The following is a 20704-nucleotide window of genomic DNA, read 5'->3' as shown; positions in this document are numbered from 1 at the left end:
TTATCCCACCAAGCCCAAACCAGATGGGATGGCGTATCGCTGCAGAATGCTGTGGTAGCCATGCTGGTTAAGTGTGCCCTGAATTCTAAATAAATCACAGACAGTGTCAACAGCAAAGGACCCCTCACACCTTCACACCTCCTCCTCCATGCTTTACGGTGGGAAATACACATGCAGAGATAATCTGTTCACCCACACCGCGTCTCACAAAGATGCTGTGGTTGTAACCAAAAATCCACCGGTCTAATGTCCATTGCTCATGTTTCTTGGCACAAGCAAGTCTCTTCTGCTTATTGGTGTCCTTTAGTAGGGGTTTCTTTGCAGCAATTTGACCATGAAGGCCTGATTCACACAGTCTCCTCTGAACAGTTGATGTTGAGATGTGTCAGTTACTTGAACTCTGTGAAGCATTTATTTGGGTTGCAATTTCTGGGGCTGGTAACTGTAATGAACTTATTCTCTTTAGCAGAGGTAACTCTGGGTCTTCCTTTCCTGTGGCAGTCCTCATGAGAGCCAGTTTCATCACAGCGCTTGATGGGTTTTGCAACTGCAATTGAAGAAACTTTCAACGTTTTTGAAATGTCCATATTGGCTGACCTTCACATCTTAAAGTAATGATGAACTGTTGTTTCTCTGCCTATTTGAGCTGTTCTGGCCATAATATGGACTTGGTCTTTTACCAAATAGGGCTATCTTCTGTATACCAACCATACCTTGTCACAACACAACTGATTGGCTCAATTGCATTAAGAAGGAAAGAAATTCCACAAATTAACTTTTAACAAGGCACACTTATTAATTGAAATGCATTCCAGGTGACTACCTCATGAAGCTTGTTGAGAGAATGCCAAGTGTGTGCAAAACTGTCGTCAATGCATAGGCTGGCTACTTTGAAGAATGTCAAATATAAAATATATTTAGATTTGTTTAAAAAAAAATTGATTAATACATGATTCCATGTGTTATTTCACAGTTTTGATGTCTTCACTATTATTCTACAATGTAGAAAATAGTAAAAATAAAGAAAAACCCAGGAATGAGTAGGTGTTGTAAAACTTTTGACCGGTAGTGTACGTGAGCTTGCGAGAATGAATAATAGAGGATCCCTGAAATGATAATATTTCAGTGTAGATAAGGGAAGGGAAGGTTTAAATAACAACATGGCAGCCAGACTCTTCAGTGTATGAATCAAACGGATTTGCATATGAATGGAGTGGAAATTAGCTGACTTCCTGATCTGTAAGCTAAGTAACTTTAATGTGTCAAGCAGATGACACGTTTCCTGTTTCCTTTGCCATTTCCGAAACGTAGCAATGTTTAAGACATGGGTTTCATGTCACTATGTTAACAAGCTACCCACAAGTAGTTCAAATTAATGCTTTCATTTTATTAGCTAAAGAAAAGTTGTTTAAACAGTGAAAGTGTCGCGGAAATCAGCCTTGTTTGCACAGCGATGATGAAAAGAACGTAATTTAGTCTGTAATGATCTCCAAAATTCTAATCATTAGGTCATCACACCGTTGATATAGCAACGGGCACTAATAGTTTATGGAATCCCATTGTGACGTAGAGAGGGACACTATTTGGCCGGGGAACATTACTTAGCATGACAGGCCCTAAGTGAGATTTGGTGTGGGCCCTCCCAAATCACGGGCAAAACATTTTAATGCCCCTCCTGTTCACAGTGGATTATTGTTTTTGCAGTGTCATAGTAAAAATCTTACAATTATTACCATTTTGCCAAGGGGCGGAGTAAGTGTTGGAGTTTTAAAGCTAATTTCCTGCAATTCTACACATTTTGCTGTGACTTATGACCGACCATAATACCATGTTTATATGATATCTGTGTTAGAGTGACTAATAAAATCAACTGGAGCCCCCTGGAAGTCAGGGCCCGTGAGCCAGGGCTGGAATAACACATTTTTCCATGAGGCACAGAGACATGTTTTATTGCTCATCTCATGCTACTCTTCACATTTTGCCAGGAGGATGAGAGCACATTTTGTAGTTTTAAAGCTAATTTTATGCTATTCTACACATTTTGCCGGGAGGATGAGAGCACATTTTGTAGTTTTAAAGCTAATTTTATGCTATTCTACACATTTTGCCGGGAGGATGAGAGCACATTTTGTAGTTTTAAAGCTAATTTTATGCTATTCTACACATTTTGCCGGGAGGATGAGAGCACATTTTGTAGTTTTAAAGCTAATTTGATGCTATTCTACACATTTTGCCAGGAGGATGAGAGTACATTTTGTAGTTTTAAAGCTAATGTTATGCTATTCTACACATTTTAACATTTCTTGTTAAGTGTTCATATGCTATATTGGGGGACCCAACCAAATATGAATCTATATATTTTTGGGGGGTTGGGGGCCTTTCATGCCCGTGCGGTAAACGAGCCCTGAGCACATGCCCAGTTTAGTTAATGTGGTGATTAGGCTATAAGGGTTAGATAGCTGGCTAGACTACCTTACCTGGCCAGGTTAGCTGACATGGGCGAATTGAGTGACTGGCATGACAAGTGGAAATCTCCTGATGGAAGATCCTCAATCATCCAAGGAGGTGTTGTCCACAAGAGGGAAGTATTTCACCTTGACTCCTCATCTAATCGTTCAGCAGTGTCAGGGTTAAGTCTATTTTGGTACAGGGAAGGTGAGACCTTTATGTTTCACAGCATACAAAACAAACAATATTACACCACAGGAATGTATAGGCTACTATTAATTGTGCCATTTGTTCCCGTTTTGAAGAAACCCTACACACTGTGACTTGAGTAACTTGTCTTTGTCACAGATCTGGTCTCAGAGTCCATGATCAAATTATCTGACCTGCACTTAAGAACCAGTCTTGTTATTCTACAATTAAAAACACCTTTAATTCATGAATTCTGAGCTATCATTACCGGAAACAGAAGAGACAGTCATGTTTTTTAGGCATCGTCATATCAGTACAGTCATTTTTTTGTTTGTCCGCCAAACATTTGTTTGTTGCTCTGGTAAGTTAACTTTATTAATTATGCCATTTGACAATTAAATGTTAAAACTACAGAAGGAAGTACACATGCAATAATAATAATAATAATAATAAAGATAATAATAATAATAAAGAGTAATAAGATAATTGTTTCTATGTTGATAACTACTTAGAATGTACCTGCATGTCATGGAATAGGTAAACAGTTTGTTTGTTCCACTCTGCCCTGCTTTGGGAAGGTTCAGGTAGGGGTTGTGTCAAAACTGAAAGGTATCGGGGTAGCTACAATTATCCAGATAATGAACACACTGTGTTTTTTATTGATTTATTATTCATACATTTTCAGAATCAAACAGAATGATCCTGTCGCGTTGGGTAATGACAAATAAGACACTGAGATATAGAAATAGGAAATGAGATACTGAGATATAGAAATATTAAATAATATACTGAGATATAGAAATAGGAAATAAGATACCTGGATATAGAAATAGGAAATTAGATACTGAGATAAAGGAAATAGGATACCAAGATATAGAAATATGAAATAATATATTGAGATATAGAAATAGGAAATACGATACTGAGATATAGAAATGGGAAATAAGATACCGAGATATAGAAATAGGAAATAATATGTTGAGATATAGAAATAGGAAATACGATACTGAGATATAGAAATAGGAAATAAGATACTGAGATATAGAAATAGGAAATAAGATACTGAGATATAGAAATAGGAAATACGATACTGAGATATAGAAATGGGAAATAAGATACCGAGATATAGAAATAGGCCTACATATACGTGCTAATAGGTTAACTTTTTTAGTTTGGTGCTAAAGTAGTCTACTTCTGGCTGTTGCTGCCTGATGCGTTTTCATGACAGTCCTATAGCCCCTCCTCGTCTAACGTCACCGATTTGGATCTGTGCTCAGAGCTTGTCAGATACATTGTGCCAGTTCAGGTTGTGGCGTCTTTGTGGGAAAATCCGCATACCGGGATTGCAGGCTATTTCATGAAAAGAGCTTTGGTTATTTAATGACAAGTATTGATCGAATGAACTACCGGATAAAAGTCAGCTCTTTCTACTCTGTCAACTGAGGGAGAAAAAAGAACTATATCTCCTGATTCCATTGCCGGGAGAAAGAGGGAACTTCGGCTATTGTTTCGTTCAGAACAAGTAAAGAAGATCGTTGCAGAACTGCCCTCTATTGGATATCATCTGCAGCTAAGGACGCAAATAATTCAGAACAACTATCCGTTGTATTTTCTGGAACTTGTCATTGAGACGTCGAGCACCTCCCGCCCCCTCGCCTCTATTCCAAAATACTAGAGGGGGGGTAGGCAGTGGCGAACTGCAGCACTGGGTGAAACACGGGATTCAAGGTAGACTGAGGATAGCTTGCTGCCTGATTTCACCACAATATAAACCTCTATTTGGACGATTTATATTCCCCCGTTCAGTCACCTAACTCCGATAAGAACGTATCGTCTCGGTTGTTCGGTTGTGCGTAAATTGCGCCGTGGATATCTTTCCAGCTCGCGGGAGATCTACTCATCAGTCTACCGTTCACCGTTTCGAGTTGCGTAGTTCAGAGCTACTGAACGTAGGGATAACTAGTCAGGCAAGTCGGCTCGCATTAATTCATTAGTTTGAAAGTAGTTCCACATCGACTTCGGGTCTCAAGGTAACGGCGTATTCCCAACCAACGGACGGACTGGAATTTGCGCTCGAGTTGCATGCCTGGTCTAAATCATCTGGACTGAACATATTCCATCCACTCAGGGGAAGCTATCACAGAGGTCCGGAGAGTTGGAAGCGCCATGGCGATGTTGGCGACTGTTTGGATAGTCCTTCTGGCTGTCAATATACAAGGTAAGCACTTGAAATACAATTAACATTCTTGATTTTAACGGCATAATGTTTTCTCGATGGATAGTTGTATTCTTTTCAATGAATATTTAGCATAATGGGGTTTAAATCAGCATGTCAAGAAATACATATTATTGTTAGTAGCCTAGACAAAAATCCGTTCACATATTTGCAATCCAAAGAATAGGTTATTTTCCAAATAGATTTCGAATGGATTTGTTTGCTGAATAATTCCGTGTCAGTAGGCTACATGAAGTGAAGTGACGGTGATAACAGGCAGATGGCGATAGCGCTGTTAAAGGCTCCGATCGTCATAAACATGTCCATACAACATCATGACGACACGCAGTTCTTATTATCTCAGGTGATCACACAGCACGAAACCTCCCAGGTAGTTAGATAGCCTACGAAACACGACGGGAGGTTTCTTTGTGTGTTGTGTTCAATAACCGTTGGGTTATCAACATGAACCTACTTCTACTTAGACACCATCTGAATGGAATAGCTGCAGATCCTACTTAGACACCATCTGAATGGAATGGCAGCACATCCTACTTATCTGAACGGAGTAGCTATAGCATATCCTACTTAGACACCATCTGAATGGAATAGGTATAGCAGATTCTACTTAGACACCATCTGAATGAAATGGCAGCCTATCCTACTTATCTGAATGGAATAGCTATAGCAGATCCTACTTAGACACCATCTGAACAGAATATCCATAGCAGATCCTACTTGGCTTGATGTTTCCACATCTGGTCTGAAGGATCCACCAGAAAAATGAATGATTTCACAGTAATTACACATAGTGAAGACATTATCATTCTCAACTCATTTTGAAGTATTATTTCATTATAATGCACTGGTGAGTGATTGATCATTGAAAGATGTCTAACCAATTAAGTGCCTGTTTATTTTTTGAACTGTGGGAACTTTGATTGTGAAAAAAAAGGACCATTCAATGGGTAAACCATCACGTCCTATAGACTTGTTTCTCTATGTGGATATAGAGGTCATAAACACTACGCAGTATTCTCCTATAAAGCTGCAGTGTGTTTGCGAAAGCAGAGTTTGCTGTGTCCATAAACCCTGGATTAAAGCAAGCAATTTGATGAATTATATGGATATTAAGCCGCCAACATGCCCCGCCCCCAACCCTACAACTGTTTTCAGCATCATACCTTAGAACCTGTTCTTCCTGTCTCAAATGGCCCCTATTCCCTATGTACTGTTGTGCATAGTCCACTACTTTTGACCAGAGCCCTATGGGTCATCGTCGAAACCCAAGTGCCCTATTCCAGGGCCCTAGTCAAACGTAGTGCACTATATAGGGAATAGGGTGCTATTTGGGATGCAAACCATGGCTGATAGCTCCTCTGTCATAGTCAAGCTTTATCTTGGCCAGCTCGCAGTTGCAAATGAGAACTTGTTCTCAACTAGCCTACCTGGTTAAATAAAGGTGAAATAAAAATGTTTATAAAAAAACTACCGACCAGTGGAAAACTTACTGAAAACAATACTGATCCGTTATGACCATCGCCTCATGCTCTTGGGAAGTGATGTACAGGTGAGGATTTATCCTGTTGAAAAAATGGGATTTCTGGATGGGATATGGATGGATGGGTGGGAAATGGGTGGATGGGTGGGGTATGGATGGATGGATGGGACATGGATGGATGGATGGGACATGGATGGATGGATGGGATATGGATGGATGGATGGGATATGGATGGATGGATGGATGGGATATGGATGGATGGGATATGGATGGATGGATGGGTGTGATATGGGTGGGATATGGATGGATGAATGGGATATGGATGGATGGGTGGGTGGGATATGGATGGATGGATGGGTGTGATATGGGTAGGATATGGATGGATGAATGGGATATGGATGGATTGATGGGTGGGATATGGATGGATGGATGGGTGGGATATGGATGGATGGATGGATGGATGGGTGGGATATGGATGGGTGGATGGGTGGGATATGGATGGATTGATGGGTGGGATATGGATGGATGGGATATGGATGGATTGATGGGTGGGATATGGATGGATGGATGGGTGGGATATGGATGGATGGGTGGGATATGGATGGATGGGTGGGTGTTATATGGGTGGGATATGGATGGATGAATGGGATATGGATGGATGGATGGATAGGTGAGTGTGATATGGATGGGTGTGACATGGGTGGGATATGGATGGATGGGTGGGATATGGATGGATGGATGGATGGGATATGGATGGATGGGATATGGATGGATTGATGGGATATGGATGGATGGATGGGTGGATATGGATGGATGGATGGATGGGTGGGATATGGATGGATGGATGGGATATGGATGGATGGATGGATGGATGGGTGGATGGATGGATTGATGGATGGGTGGGATATGGATGGATGAATGGGAAATGGATGGATGGATGGATACGGGTGGGTGGGGGATATGGATGGATGGGATATGGATGGATGGATGGGTGTGATATGGGTGGGGATATGGATGGATGAATGGGATATGGATGGGATTGATGGGTGGGTGGATATGGATGGATGGATGGATGGATGGATGGATGGATATGGGTAGGATATGGATGGGAATGGGATATGGATGGATTGATGGGTGGGATATGGATGGATGGATGGGTGGGATATGGATGGATGGGATATGGATGGATTGATGGGTGGGATATGGATGGATGGATGGGTGGGAAATGGATGATGGATGGGTGGGTGGGATATGGATGGATGGATGGGTGGGATATTGATGAATGGGATATGGATGGATGGATGGGTGGGATATGGATGGATGGGTGGGATATGGATGGATGGGTGGGATATGGATGGATGGGTGGGATATGGATGGATGGATGGGTGGGATATGGATGGATGGGTGTGATATGGATGGATGGGATATGGATGGATGGGATATGGATGGATGGATGGGTGTTATATGGGTGGGATATGGATGGATGAATGGGATATGGATGGATGGATGGATAGGTGAGTGTGATATGGATGGGTGTGACATGGGTGGGATGGATGGATGGATGGGTGGGATATGGATGGATTGATGGGATATGGATGAATGGATGGGTGGGGTATGGATGGATGGGTGGGATATGGATATATGGATGGATGGATGGGTGGGATATGGATGGATTGATGGGTGGGATATGGATGGATGGGATATGGATGGATTGATGGGTGGGATATGGATGGATGGGTGGGATATGGATATATGGATGGATGGATGGGTGGGATATGGATGGATGGATGGGTGCGATATGGATGGATGGATGGATGGGTGGGTGGGATATGGATGGATGGATAGGTGAGTGTGATATGGATGGGTGGATGGGTGGGTGGGATATGGATGGATGGGTGGGATATGGATGGATGGGTGGGATATGGATGGATGGGTGGGATATGGATGGATGGATGGGTGGGATATGGATGGATGGGTGGGATATGGATTGATGGGTGTGATATGGATGGATGGATGGGTGTTATATGGGTGGGATATGGATGGATGAATGGGATATGGATCGATGGATAGGTGAGTGTGATATGGATGGGTGTGACATGGGTGGGATATGGATGGATGGGTGGATATGGATGGATGGGATATGGATGGATGGATGGGTGGGATATGGATGGATGGGTGGGATATGGATGGATGGGTGGGATATGGATGGATCGATGGGATATGGATGGATGGATGGGTGGGATATGGATGGGTGGGATATGGATGATTGATGGGTGGGATATTGGATGGATGGATGGGTGGGCTATGGATGGATGTGTGGGATATGGATGGATGGGTGGGATATGGATGGATGGGTGGGATATGGATGGATGGTTGGGATATGGATGGATGGGGTATGGATGGATTGATGGGTGGGATATGGATGGGTAGGATATGGGATGGATGGATGGCTGGGATATGGATGGATTGAATGGTGGGTGGATATCGATGGATGGGATAGGGATGGATTGATGGTTGGGATATGGATGGATGGGGTATGGATGGATTGATGGGTGGGTGGGTAGGATATGGATGGATGGGATATGGATGGATGGATGGGGATGGATGGATGGATGGATGGATGGATGGATGGGATATGGATGGATAGATTGGTGGGTGGGATATGGATGGATGGATGGGATATGGATGGATGGGTGGGATATGGATGGATGGATGGGTGGGATATGGATGGATGGGTGTGATATGGATGGATGGGATATGGATGGATGGATGGGATATGGATGGATGGATGGGTGTTATATGGGTGGGATATGGATGGATGAATGGGATATGGATGGATGGATAGGTGAGTGTGATATGGATGGGTGTGACATGGGTGGGATATGGATGGATGGGTGGGATATGGATGGATGGGATATGGATGGATTGATGGGATATGGATGGATGGATGGATGGGATATGGATGGATTGATGGGTGGGATATGGATGGATGGGTGGGATATGGATATATGGATGGATGGATGGGTGGGATGGATGGATGGATGGGTGGGATATGGATGGATGGATGGATGGGTGGGTGGGATATGGATGGATGGATAGGTGAGTGTGATATGGATGGGTGGATGGGTGGGATATGGATGGATGGGTGGGATATGGATGGATGGGTGGGATATGGATGGATGGGTGGGATATGGATGGATGGATGGGTGGGATATGGATGGATGGGTGTGATATGGATGGATGGGATATGGATGGATGGATGGGATATGGATGGATGGAGGGGTGTTATATGGGTGGGATATGGATGGATGAATGGGATATGGATGGATGGATGGATAGGTGAGTGTGATATGGATGGGTGTGACATGGGTGGGATATGGATGGATGGGATATGGATGGATGGATGGGTGGGATATGGATGGATGGGATATGGATGATTGATGGGTGGGATATGGATGGATGGATGGGTGGGCTATGGATGGATGGGTGGGATATGGATGGATGGGTGGGATATGGATGGATGGGTGGGATATGGATGGATGGTTGGGATATGGATGGATGGGGTATGGATGGATTGATGGGTGGGATATGGATGGGTAGGATATGGATGGATGGATGGATGGCTGGGATATGGATGGATTGAATGGTGGGTGGGATATGGATGGATGGGATAGGGATGGATTGATGGTTGGGATATGGATGGATGGGGTATGGATGGATTGATGGGTGGGATATGGATGGGTAGGATATGGATGGATTGATGGGTGGGATATGGATGGATGGGATATGGATGGATTGATGGGTGGGATATGGATGGATGGATGGGATATGGATGGATGGATGGATGGGTGTGATATGGATGGATGGATGGATGGGATATGGATGGATAGATTGGTGGGTGGGATATGGATGGATGGATGGATGGGTGTGATATGGATGGATGGATGGGAGGGATATGGATGGATGGATGAGAAATGGATAGATGGGATATGGATGGATGGGAGGGGATATGGATGGATAGATGGGATATGGATGGATGGATGAGATATGGATAGATGGGATATAGATGGATGGATGGATGGATGAGATATGGATAGATGGGATATAGATGGATGGATGGATGAGATATGGATAGATGGGATATGGATGGATGGGATATGGATGGATGGATGGATGAGATATGGATAGATGGGATATGGATGGATGGGATATGGATGGATGGATGGATGGGATATGGATGGATGGATGGATGTTGGATGGTTGGGGGATTGATGGGGGATGGATTTTGGGGATGGTATGGGGATGGATGGATTGGATGGATGTGGGGGATGGATGGATGGGGGGATGGATGGGAATGGATGGATAGGGGGATGATGGATGGATGATGGGGATGGATTTGGGGATGGATGGACGTTGGGGATGGATGGATGGATTGGGGAGATGGATGGATGTGGGGATGGATGGATGGTTGGGGATGGATGGATGGATGTGGATGGGGATGGATGGGGATGGATGGATGTGGGGGATGGATGGATGGATGGATGGATGTGGGGATGGATGGGGATGGATGTGGATGGATGGATGGATGTGGGGATAGATGGGTGGATGTGGGGATGGATGGATGGATGGATGGATGGATGTGGGGATGGATGGATGGATGTGGGGGATAGATGGGATGGATGTGGGGGATGGGGGATGGATGGGGGATGGTGGGGGGGATGGGGGATGGGTTGGGGATGGATGGAGGGGATGGATGGATGTGGGGGGGGATGGGGATGTGGGGGATGGATGGATGTGGGGATGGATAGCAGATGGATGGATGTGGGGACGGATGGATGGATGTGGGATGGATGGATGGATGTGGGGACGGATGGATGGATGTGGGGGATGGATGGATGGATAGATGTGGGGACGGATGGATGGATGTGGGGACGGATGGATGGATGTGGGGATGGATCAATGATGGATGGATGGATGGATGGATGTATGGGTGGATGGATGGATGGATAGAAGTCAATGTAAAGCAGCGAGCAGTCAGGTGTTGTGTTGTTTGACTGTGTGTGACTAGTCTTCTATGAGGCTTTCACTGCTTGTTCAGAGGTACATATTTAATGTTAAAGCTAGTATGAATAAACCTATGACATGGATTTCTGGGATCATCACACCACTGCTTTGCAAATCAATGGCATGCGAGGAGCATGGGTCAAGTTTAAGAACATTACAGTAACATGTTAATGACGTGTGCATGTGTGTGTGCGTGTGTGTGTGTGTGCATGCCTGCATTTGTGTGTGTGGGTGTAGCTTTGTGTTGGTATGAAGCTAATCCTGTTTGTGTATGTGGCTCAGAGCCCAAGACATTGATCCATTATGCAAAGGGCTTCCAGCTACAGTCAGGGGCACTGCTCTCTTCCTGCTAACTGAAACTGTAATGCCCTGTACGTTTACATTATGGATCGAAAAATTCCATTTAGCGATGGATGGTGGGTGTTTTCTGTGGGGGAAAGAACAGAGCTAAAATGGTTGACTTTAGTAGAACTATGGTACAGTGTCCTTTAGTAGAACTATGGTACAGTGTCCTCAGTGTCCTTTAGTAGAACTATGGTACAGTGTCCTTTAGTAGAACGATGGTACAATGTCCTTTAGTAGAACTATGGTACAGTGTCCTCAGTGTCCTTTAGTAGAACTATGTTACAGTGTACTTTAGTAGAACTATGATACAGTGTCCTCAGTGTCCTTCAGTAGAATTATGGTACAGTGTCCTCAGTGTCATTTAGTAGAACTATGGTACAGTGTCCTTTAGTAGAACTATGGTACAGTGTCCTTAGTGTTCTTTAATATAACTATGGTACAGTGTCCTCAGTGTCCTTTAGTAGAACGATGGTACAGTGTCCTTTAGTAGAAATATGGTACAGTGTCCTTAGTGTCCTTTAATATAACTATGGTACAGTGTCCTCAGTGTCCTTCAGTAGAACTATGGTATAATGTCCTCAGTGTCCTTCAGTAGAACTACGGTATAGTGTCCTTCAGTAGAACTATGGTATAGTGTCCTCAGTGTCCTTTAGTGGAAATTTGGTATAGTGTCCTCAGTGTCCTTTAGTAGAACTATGGTATAATGTCCTCAGTGTCCTTCAGTAGAACTATGGTATAGTGTCCTTTATTAGAACTATGGTACAGTGTCCTCAGTGTCCTTTAGTAGAACTATGGTATAATGTCCTCAGTGTCCTTCAGTAGAACTATGGTATAGTGTCCTTCAGTAGAACTATGGTATAGTGTCCTCAGTGTCCTTCAGTAGAACTATGGTATAGTGTCCTCAGTGTCCTTTAGTAGAAATATGGTATAGTGTCATCAGTGTCCTTTAGTATAACTATGGTACAGTGTCCTCAGTGTCCTTTAGTTGAACTATGGTATAGTGTCCCCAGTGTCATTTAGTAGAACTATGGTACAGTGTTCTTTAGTAGTACTATGGTGCAGTGTCCTTTCGTAGAACTATGGTACAGTGTCCTTTAGTAGAACTATGGTGCAGTGCCCTTTAGTAGAACTATGGTACACATGTTGTAGTATACCGGTTGTTGTTGTAGTATTCATGTTGTTGTAGTATTCATGTTGTTGTAGTATACATGTTGTAGTAGTATACATGTAGTTGTAGTATTCATGTTGTTGTAGTATACATGTTGTTGTTGTAGTATTCATGTTGTTGTAGTATTCATGTTGTTGTAGTATACATGTTGTTGTAGTATTCATGTTGTTGTAGTATTCATGTTGTTGTTGTAGTATACATGTTGTAGTATTCATGTTGTTGTTGTAGTATACATGTTGTTGTTGTAGTATACATGTTGTTGTAGTATTCATGTTGTTGTAGTATTCATGTTGTAGTAGTATACATGTTGTTGTAGTATTCATGTTGTTGTAGTATTCATGTTGTTGTAGTATTCATGTTGTTGTTGTTGTAGTATACATGTTGTTGTAGTATACATGTTGTAGTAGTATTCATGTTGTTGTTGTTGTAGTATACATGTTGTTGTAGTATTCATGTTGTTGTAGTATTCATGTTGTTGTAGTATACATGTTGTAGTAGTATACATGTTGTAGTAGTATTCATGTTGTTGTAGTATTCATGTTGTAGTAGTATTCATGTTGTTGTAGTATACATGTTGTAGTAGTATTCATGTTGTTGTAGTATTCATGGTGTTGTAGTATTCATGTTGTTGTTGTAGTATACATGTTGTTGTAGTATTCATGTTGTTGTAGTATACATGTTGTTGTAGTATTCATGTTGTTGTAGTATTCATGTTGTTGTTGTTGTAGTATTCATGTTGTTGTAGTATTCATGTTGTTGTAGTATTCATGTTGTTGTAGTATTCATGGTGTTGTAGTATTCATGTTGTTGTTGTAGTATTCATGTTGTTGTAGTATTCATGTTGTTGTTGTAGTATACATGTTGTTGTAGTATTCATGTTGTTGTAGTATACATGTTGTTGTAGTATTCATGTTGTTGTAGTATTCATGTTGTTGTTGTTGTAGTATTCATGTTGTTGTAGTATTCATGTTGTTGTAGTATACATGTTGTTGTAGTATTCATGTTGTTGTAGTATTCATGTTGTTGTAGTATTCATGTTGTTGTTGTTGTAGTATTCATGTTGTTGTAGTATACATGTTGTTGTAGTATTCATGTTGTAGTAGTATTCATGTTGTTGTAGTATACATGTTGTTGTAGTATTCATGTTGTTGTAGTATTCATGTTGTTGTTGTTGTAGTATTCATGTTGTTGTAGTATTCATGTTGTTGTAGTATTCATGTTGTTGTAGTATTCATGTTGTTGTAGTATTCATGTTGTTGTTGTTGTAGTATACATGTTGTTGTAGTATTCATGTTGTTGTAGTATTCATGTTGTTGTAGTATTCATGTTGTTGTAGTATTCATGTTGTTGTTGTTGTAGTATACATGTTGTAGTAGTATACATGTTGTTGTTGTTGTAGTATTCATGTTGTAGTAGTATTCATGTTGTTGTAGTATTCATGTTGTTGTTGTTGTAGTATACATGTTGTAGTAGTATACATGTTGTTGTTGTTGTAGTATTCATGTTGTAGTAGTATTCATGTTGTAGTAGTATTCATGTTGTTGTAGTATTCATGTTGTAGTAGTATTCATGTTGTAGTAGTATTCATGTTGTTGTAGTATTCATGTTGTTGTAGTATTCATGTTGTTGTAGTATACATGTTGTTGTAGTATTCATGTTGTTGTAGTATTCATGTTGTTGTAGTATTCATGTTGTTGTAGTATTCATGTTGTTGTTGTTGTAGTATACATGTTGTAGTAGTATACATGTTGTTGTTGTTGTAGTATTCATGTTGTAGTAGTATTCATGTTGTTGTTGTTGTAGTATTCATGTTGTAGTAGTATACATGTAGTTGTAGTATTCATGTTGTTGTTGTTGTAGTATTCATGTTGTAGTAGTATTCATGTTGTTGTAGTATTCATGTTGTTGTAGTATACATGTTGTTGTAGTATTCATGTTGTTGTAGTATTCATGTTGTTGTAGTATTCATGTTGTTGTAGTATTCATGTTGTTGTTGTTGTAGTATACATGTTGTAGTAGTATACATGTTGTTGTTGTTGTAGTATTCATGTTGTAGTAGTATTCATGTTGTTGTTGTTGTAGTATTCATGTTGTAGTAGTATACATGTAGTTGTAGTATTCATGTTGTTGTTGTTGTAGTATTCATGTTGTAGTAGTATTCATGTAGTTGTAGTATTCATGTTGTTGTAGTATTCATGTTGTAGTAGTATACATGTTGTTGTAGTATTCATGTTGTTGTAGTATTCATGTTGTTGTAGTATTCATGTTGTTGTAGTATTCATGTTGTTGTAGTATTCATGTTGTTGTAGTATTCATGTTGTTGTAGTATTCATGTTGTAGTAGTATACATGTTGTTGTAGTATTCATGTTGTTGTTGTTGTAGTATTCATGTTGTAGTAGTAATCATGTAGTTGTAGTATTCATGTTGTAGTAGTATACATGTTGTTGTAGTATTCATGTTGTTGTAGTATACATGTAGTTGTGTATATTTGTTTCAGAATTAGATGACGTTTCTGATCTGAACCCCAGCCATCTTGGCAGGACAGGAAGACAGTAGGTTGTGGGATGCAGGCCCAGGGTCCTAAGATCATACCATGTTCATCTCTTCAGATCTCTGCCTGTGTAGGCTGGGCCTTGTGACGTGTGAGACTGACTGATTTACTACTTTGATCAAGCGGCCCTGTCTGATGTACATTGAGATGATCCCTGTGCTTGTAGAGAAGATCAGGATTAAATGGTTCTCTGGGGAGCTAGGGATTCACTCTGCCGGAGACAGCGTTTCAAGCTGCTCACTGAAGGGGAGTGAAAAATTGAAAAAAATTCACTAAATTGCACATCAAGGGTCCTTGTTCTTTTTATTGTATGAAGGAATGTTGGAGAACGTTGGAGTTGTTTTTACTCTAGGTCTAATTGATCTTAAGCCTGTAAATTATAGAATGTTGGAGAACGTTGGAGTTGTTTTTGCTCTAGGTCTAATTGATCTTAAGCCTGTAAATTATAGAACGTTGGAGAACGTTGGAGTTGTTTTAGAATGTTGTAACATTATGCCATGTTGTAAGAAGAAGGTAACATACTGTACTTTTAAGCCACATTTAAAGCCAAATGCTGGAATTCTTTGGAATTACCCAAATGGCTTCTTGATGAATCACGACAAGACTCTGTTGGCAGAAGTAAAGGATCTACAAAGAGCCTGTAAACCTTTTGTTCCCCCTGTGGTCGCAGCTTTTTGACATGGAAAGACCAGAATCCAGGCTTTCACCCCAGGGTTAAAGGGCTCTCCTCATAAATGCCTGTTGTCTTTGAGGCACAAGTGATATAGAATACGTTGAGTTCGGACTCTGACTGCTCTGCCTGGCCAAACAAACACACACAAGTGGGAATGGGTCCAACACATGCAAACTACCCCCAGTCAGGCCTCATTCAGCCATTCTAATGAAAACCATGAGTGGAATAATATTGAAAGGATTGCAAGGATTACATAAAGGTATACTATTACCTTGGAAGTCCTCTTCTAATGGACTGTGTTCTGGGTTACTATAAGGTAGTGGACTGTGTTCTGGTTTACTATAAGGTAGTGGACTGTGTTCTGGGTTACTATAAGGTAGTGGACTGTGTTCTGGGTTACTATAAGGTATTGATAGACTGTGTTCTGGGTTACTATAAGGTAGTAGTGATAGACTGTGTTCTGGGTTACTATAAGGTAGTGATAGACTGTGTTCTAGGTTACTATAAGGTAGTGATAGACTGTGTTCTGGGTTACTATAAGGTAGTGATAGACTGTGTTCTAGGTTACTATAAGGTAGTGATAGACTGTGTTCTAGGTTACTATAAGGTAGTGATAGACTGTGTTCTAGGTTACTATAAGGTAGTAGTGATAGACTGTGTTCTGGGTTACTATAAGGTAGTGATAGACTGTGTTCTAGGTTACTATAAGGTAGTAGTGATAGACTGTGTTCTGGGTTACTATAAGGTAGTAGTGATAGACTGTGTTCTAGGTTACTATAAGGTAGTGATAGACTGTGTTCTAGGTTACTATAAGGTAGTGATAGACTGTGTTCTAGGTTACTATAAGGTAGTGATAGACTGTGTTCTAGGTTACTATAAGGTAGTGATAGACTGTGTTCTAGGTTACTATAAGGTAGTGATAGACTGTGTTCTGGGTTACTATAAGGTAGTAGTGATAGACTGTGTTCTGTGTTACTATAAGGTAGTGATAGACTGTGTTCTGGGTTACTATAAGGTAGTGATAGACTGTGTTCTAGGTTACTATAAGGTAGTGATAGACTGTGTTCTGGGTTACTATAAGGTAGTGATAGACTGTGTTCTAGGTTACTATAAGGTAGTGATAGACTGTGTTCTGGGTTACTATAAGGTAGTAGTGATAGACTGTGTTCTGGGTTACTATAAGGTAGTGATAGACTGTTCTGGGTTACTATAAGGTAGTGGACTGTGTTCTAGGTTACTATAAGGTAGTGATAGACTGTGTTCTGGGTTACTATAAGGTAGTAGTGATAGACTGTGTTCTGGGTTACTATAAGGTAGTAGTGATAGACTGTGTTCTAGGTTACTATAAGGTAGTGATAGACTGTGTTCTGGGTTACTATAAGGTAGTGATAGACTGTGTTCTGGGTTACTATAAGGTAGTGATAGACTGTGTTCTGGGTTACTATAAGGTAGTGATAGACTGTGTTCTAGGTTACTATAAGGTAGTGATAGACTGTGTTCTGTGTTACTATAAGGTAGTGATAGACTGTGTTCTGTGTTACTATAAGGTAGTGATAGACTGTGTTCTGGGTTACTATAAGGTAGTAGTGATAGACTGTGTTCTGGGTTACTATAAGGTAGTGATAGACTGTGTTCTGGGTTACTATAAGGTAGTGATAGACTGTGTTCTGTGTTACTATAAGGTAGTGATAGACTGTGTTCTGGGTTACTATAAGGTAGTGATAGACTGTGTTCTAGGTTACTATAAGGTAGTGATAGACTGTGTTCTAGGTTACTATAAGGTAGTGATAGACTGTGTTCTAGGTTACTATAAGGTAGTGATAGACTGTGTTCTGGGTTACTATAAGGTAGTAGTGATAGACTGTGTTCTGTGTTACTATAAGGTAGTGATAGACTGTGTTCTGGGTTACTATAAGGTAGTGATAGACTGTGTTCTGTGTTACTATAAGGTAGTGATAGACTGTGTTCTGGGTTACTATAAGGTAGTAGTGATAGACTGTGTTCTGTGTTACTATAAGGTAGTGATAGACTGTGTTCTGTGTTACTATAAGGTAGTGATAGACTGTGTTCTGTGTTACTATAAGGTAGTGATAGACTGTGTTCTGGGTTACTATAAGGTAGTAGTGATAGACTGTGTTCTGTGTTACTATAAGGTAGTGATAGACTGTGTTCTGTGTTACTATAAGGTAGTGATAGACTGTGTTCTGTGTTACTATAAGGTAGTGATAGACTGTGTTCTGTGTTACTATAAGGTAGTGATAGACTGTGTTCTGGGTTACTATAAGGTAGTAGTGATAGACTGTGTTCTGGGTTACTATAAGGTAGTGATAGACTGTGTTCTGTGTTACTATAAGGTAGTGATAGACTGTGTTCTGGGTTACTATAAGGTAGTAGTGATAGACTGTGTTCTGTGTTACTATAAGGTAGTGATAGACTGTGTTCTGTGTTACTATAAGGTAGTGATAGACTGTGTTCTGTGTTACTATAAGGTAGTGATAGACTGTGTTCTGTGTTACTATAAGGTAGTGATAGACTGTGTTCTGGGTTACTATAAGGTAGTGATAGACTGTGTTCTGTGTTACTATAAGGTAGTAGTGATAGACTGTGTTCTGTGTTACTATAAGGTAGTGATAGACTGTGTTCTGGGTTACTATAAGGTAGTGATAGACTGTGTTCTGTGTTACTATAAGGTAGTGGTGATAGACTGTGTTCTGTGTTACTATAAGGTAGTAGTGATAGACTGTGTTCTGTGTTACTATAAGGTAGTGATAGACTGTGTTCTGGGTTACTATAAGGTAGTGATAGACTGTGTTCTGTGTTACTATAAGGTAGTGGTGATAGACTGTGTTCTGTGTTACTATAAGGTAGTAGTGATAGACTGTGTTCTGTGTTACTATAAGGTAGTGATAGACTGTGTTCTGGGTTACTATAAGGTAGTGATAGACTGTGTTCTGGGTTACTATAAGGTAGTGATAGACTGTGTTCTGGGTTACTATAAGGTAGTAGTGATAGACTGTGTTCTGGGTTACTATAAGGTAGTGATAGACTGTGTTCTGGGTTACTATAAGGTAGTGATAGACTGTGTTCTGTGTTACTATAAGGTAGTGATAGACTGTGTTCTGGGTTACTATAAGGTAGTAGTGATAGACTGTGTTCTGGGTTACTATAAGGTAGTGATAGACTGTGTTCTAGGTTACTATAAGGTAGTGATAGACTGTGTTCTGGGTTACTATAAGGTAGTGATAGACTGTGTTCTGTGTTACTATAAGGTAGTAGTGATAGACTGTGTTCTGGGTTACTATAAGGTAGTGATAGACTGTGTTCTGTGTTACTATAAGGTAGTAGTGATAGACTGTGTTCTAGGTTACTATAAGGTAGTGATAGACTGTGTTCTGTGTTACTATAAGGTATTGATAGACTGTGTTCTGGGTTACTATAAGGTAGTAGTGATAGACTGTGTTCTGTGTTACTATAAGGTAGTGGACTGTGTTCAACAGTCTTAATAAAAGTTACATGGAGTACAAGTTGAGGTGAGACTGACAACTGTGAGTTACAGGAGAGGACAGATCTGCTTGTCTTCGTAGTCAGAAATGATCTTAGAAGTCCTGCAGCAGCTCCTTAAATACACGGCTATAAAGATATAGGAATGATGTTCGGAGGAGCTGATCAGATGGCCTGTGTCAAAACTGAATCTGAATACCTAATTTAGGCCCCTCCCCCAGCTGAATGTGTTGTCTGTCTGTGCAAGAGAGCACAGATAGACAAAATATGACCCCATTCCCACTCATTGGCATTGCAGGAAACGTGCAGAGTGTGCATGACTAGATTTGAATAGGGTGAAGCTTTCTTTGAGTAGTTCTTTGTTTACAGGTTTCAACAGTCTGCGGTTTGTAACATTCCACTATGTTTAAGGGCAATTTGGTTTACGAGGGAGGGAGCCTGTCTTGCCTCTAATCAGAGAATAGACTGTCTGTTAGCAACAGCTTCTACCTTACCATTGTCAGGTCGGCTGGGAGTGAGACCTAGAGTGACATTTTGACAGGAGGAGGGAGAATTTATTGCTGAGAAGTTGTGAAAACTGACTGTCACTCCACATTCTGCATGGCAGTCTGTTCAAAATGAGATCTGACTGTCACTCCACATTCTGCATGGCAGTCTGTTCAAAATGAGATCTGACTGTCACTCTCCACATTCTGCATGGCAGTCTGTTCAAAATGAGATCTGACTGTCACTCCACATTCTGCATGGCAGTCTGTTCAAAATGAGATCTGAATAATTCTGAATACCGGAGAACAGATGTGAGCTTTATCAACTTAACAACCACATAGGTTATTAGAAGTTTTCAAATGAATGCATAGTATGGTCTTTTCAACACTGTTTTCTGTGAGTAAAATGGTGCCTGTTCTCCAGTCCTCCCTGTCATCCACATTGGTAGATAATTCTCTGTGAATTGCCTCTAGATCCAGGTGCTTGTTTGTGGCTTTGGCTGATCCCGAGGCCCCTGATGGTAGTTTATATATATATATGATATCAATGAACTCCCTCAACT

General features: G+C 41.0%; 1 protein-coding gene across 1 annotated transcript in view; it reads left to right on the top strand.

The window, feature by feature from the left end:
• Window positions 1-3913: 3913 nt before the first annotated feature.
• Window positions 3914-20704, top strand: part of LOC112217987 (nectin-1-like) — a 326697-nt gene continuing 309906 nt past the window's right edge. Inside the window, exon 1 of the mRNA XM_042297782.1 lies at window positions 3914-4855. Within this exon, the coding sequence (XP_042153716.1) occupies window positions 4804-4855 (52 nt within the window). The 5' untranslated portion in view covers window positions 3914-4803. The remainder of the gene's footprint in view (window positions 4856-20704) is intronic.

Source organism: Oncorhynchus tshawytscha, linkage group LG14, assembly GCF_018296145.1.
Source record: "Oncorhynchus tshawytscha isolate Ot180627B linkage group LG14, Otsh_v2.0, whole genome shotgun sequence".
Lineage (NCBI taxonomy): Eukaryota > Metazoa > Chordata > Actinopteri > Salmoniformes > Salmonidae > Oncorhynchus > Oncorhynchus tshawytscha.
This window is presented reverse-complemented; position numbering and strand designations above follow the sequence as displayed.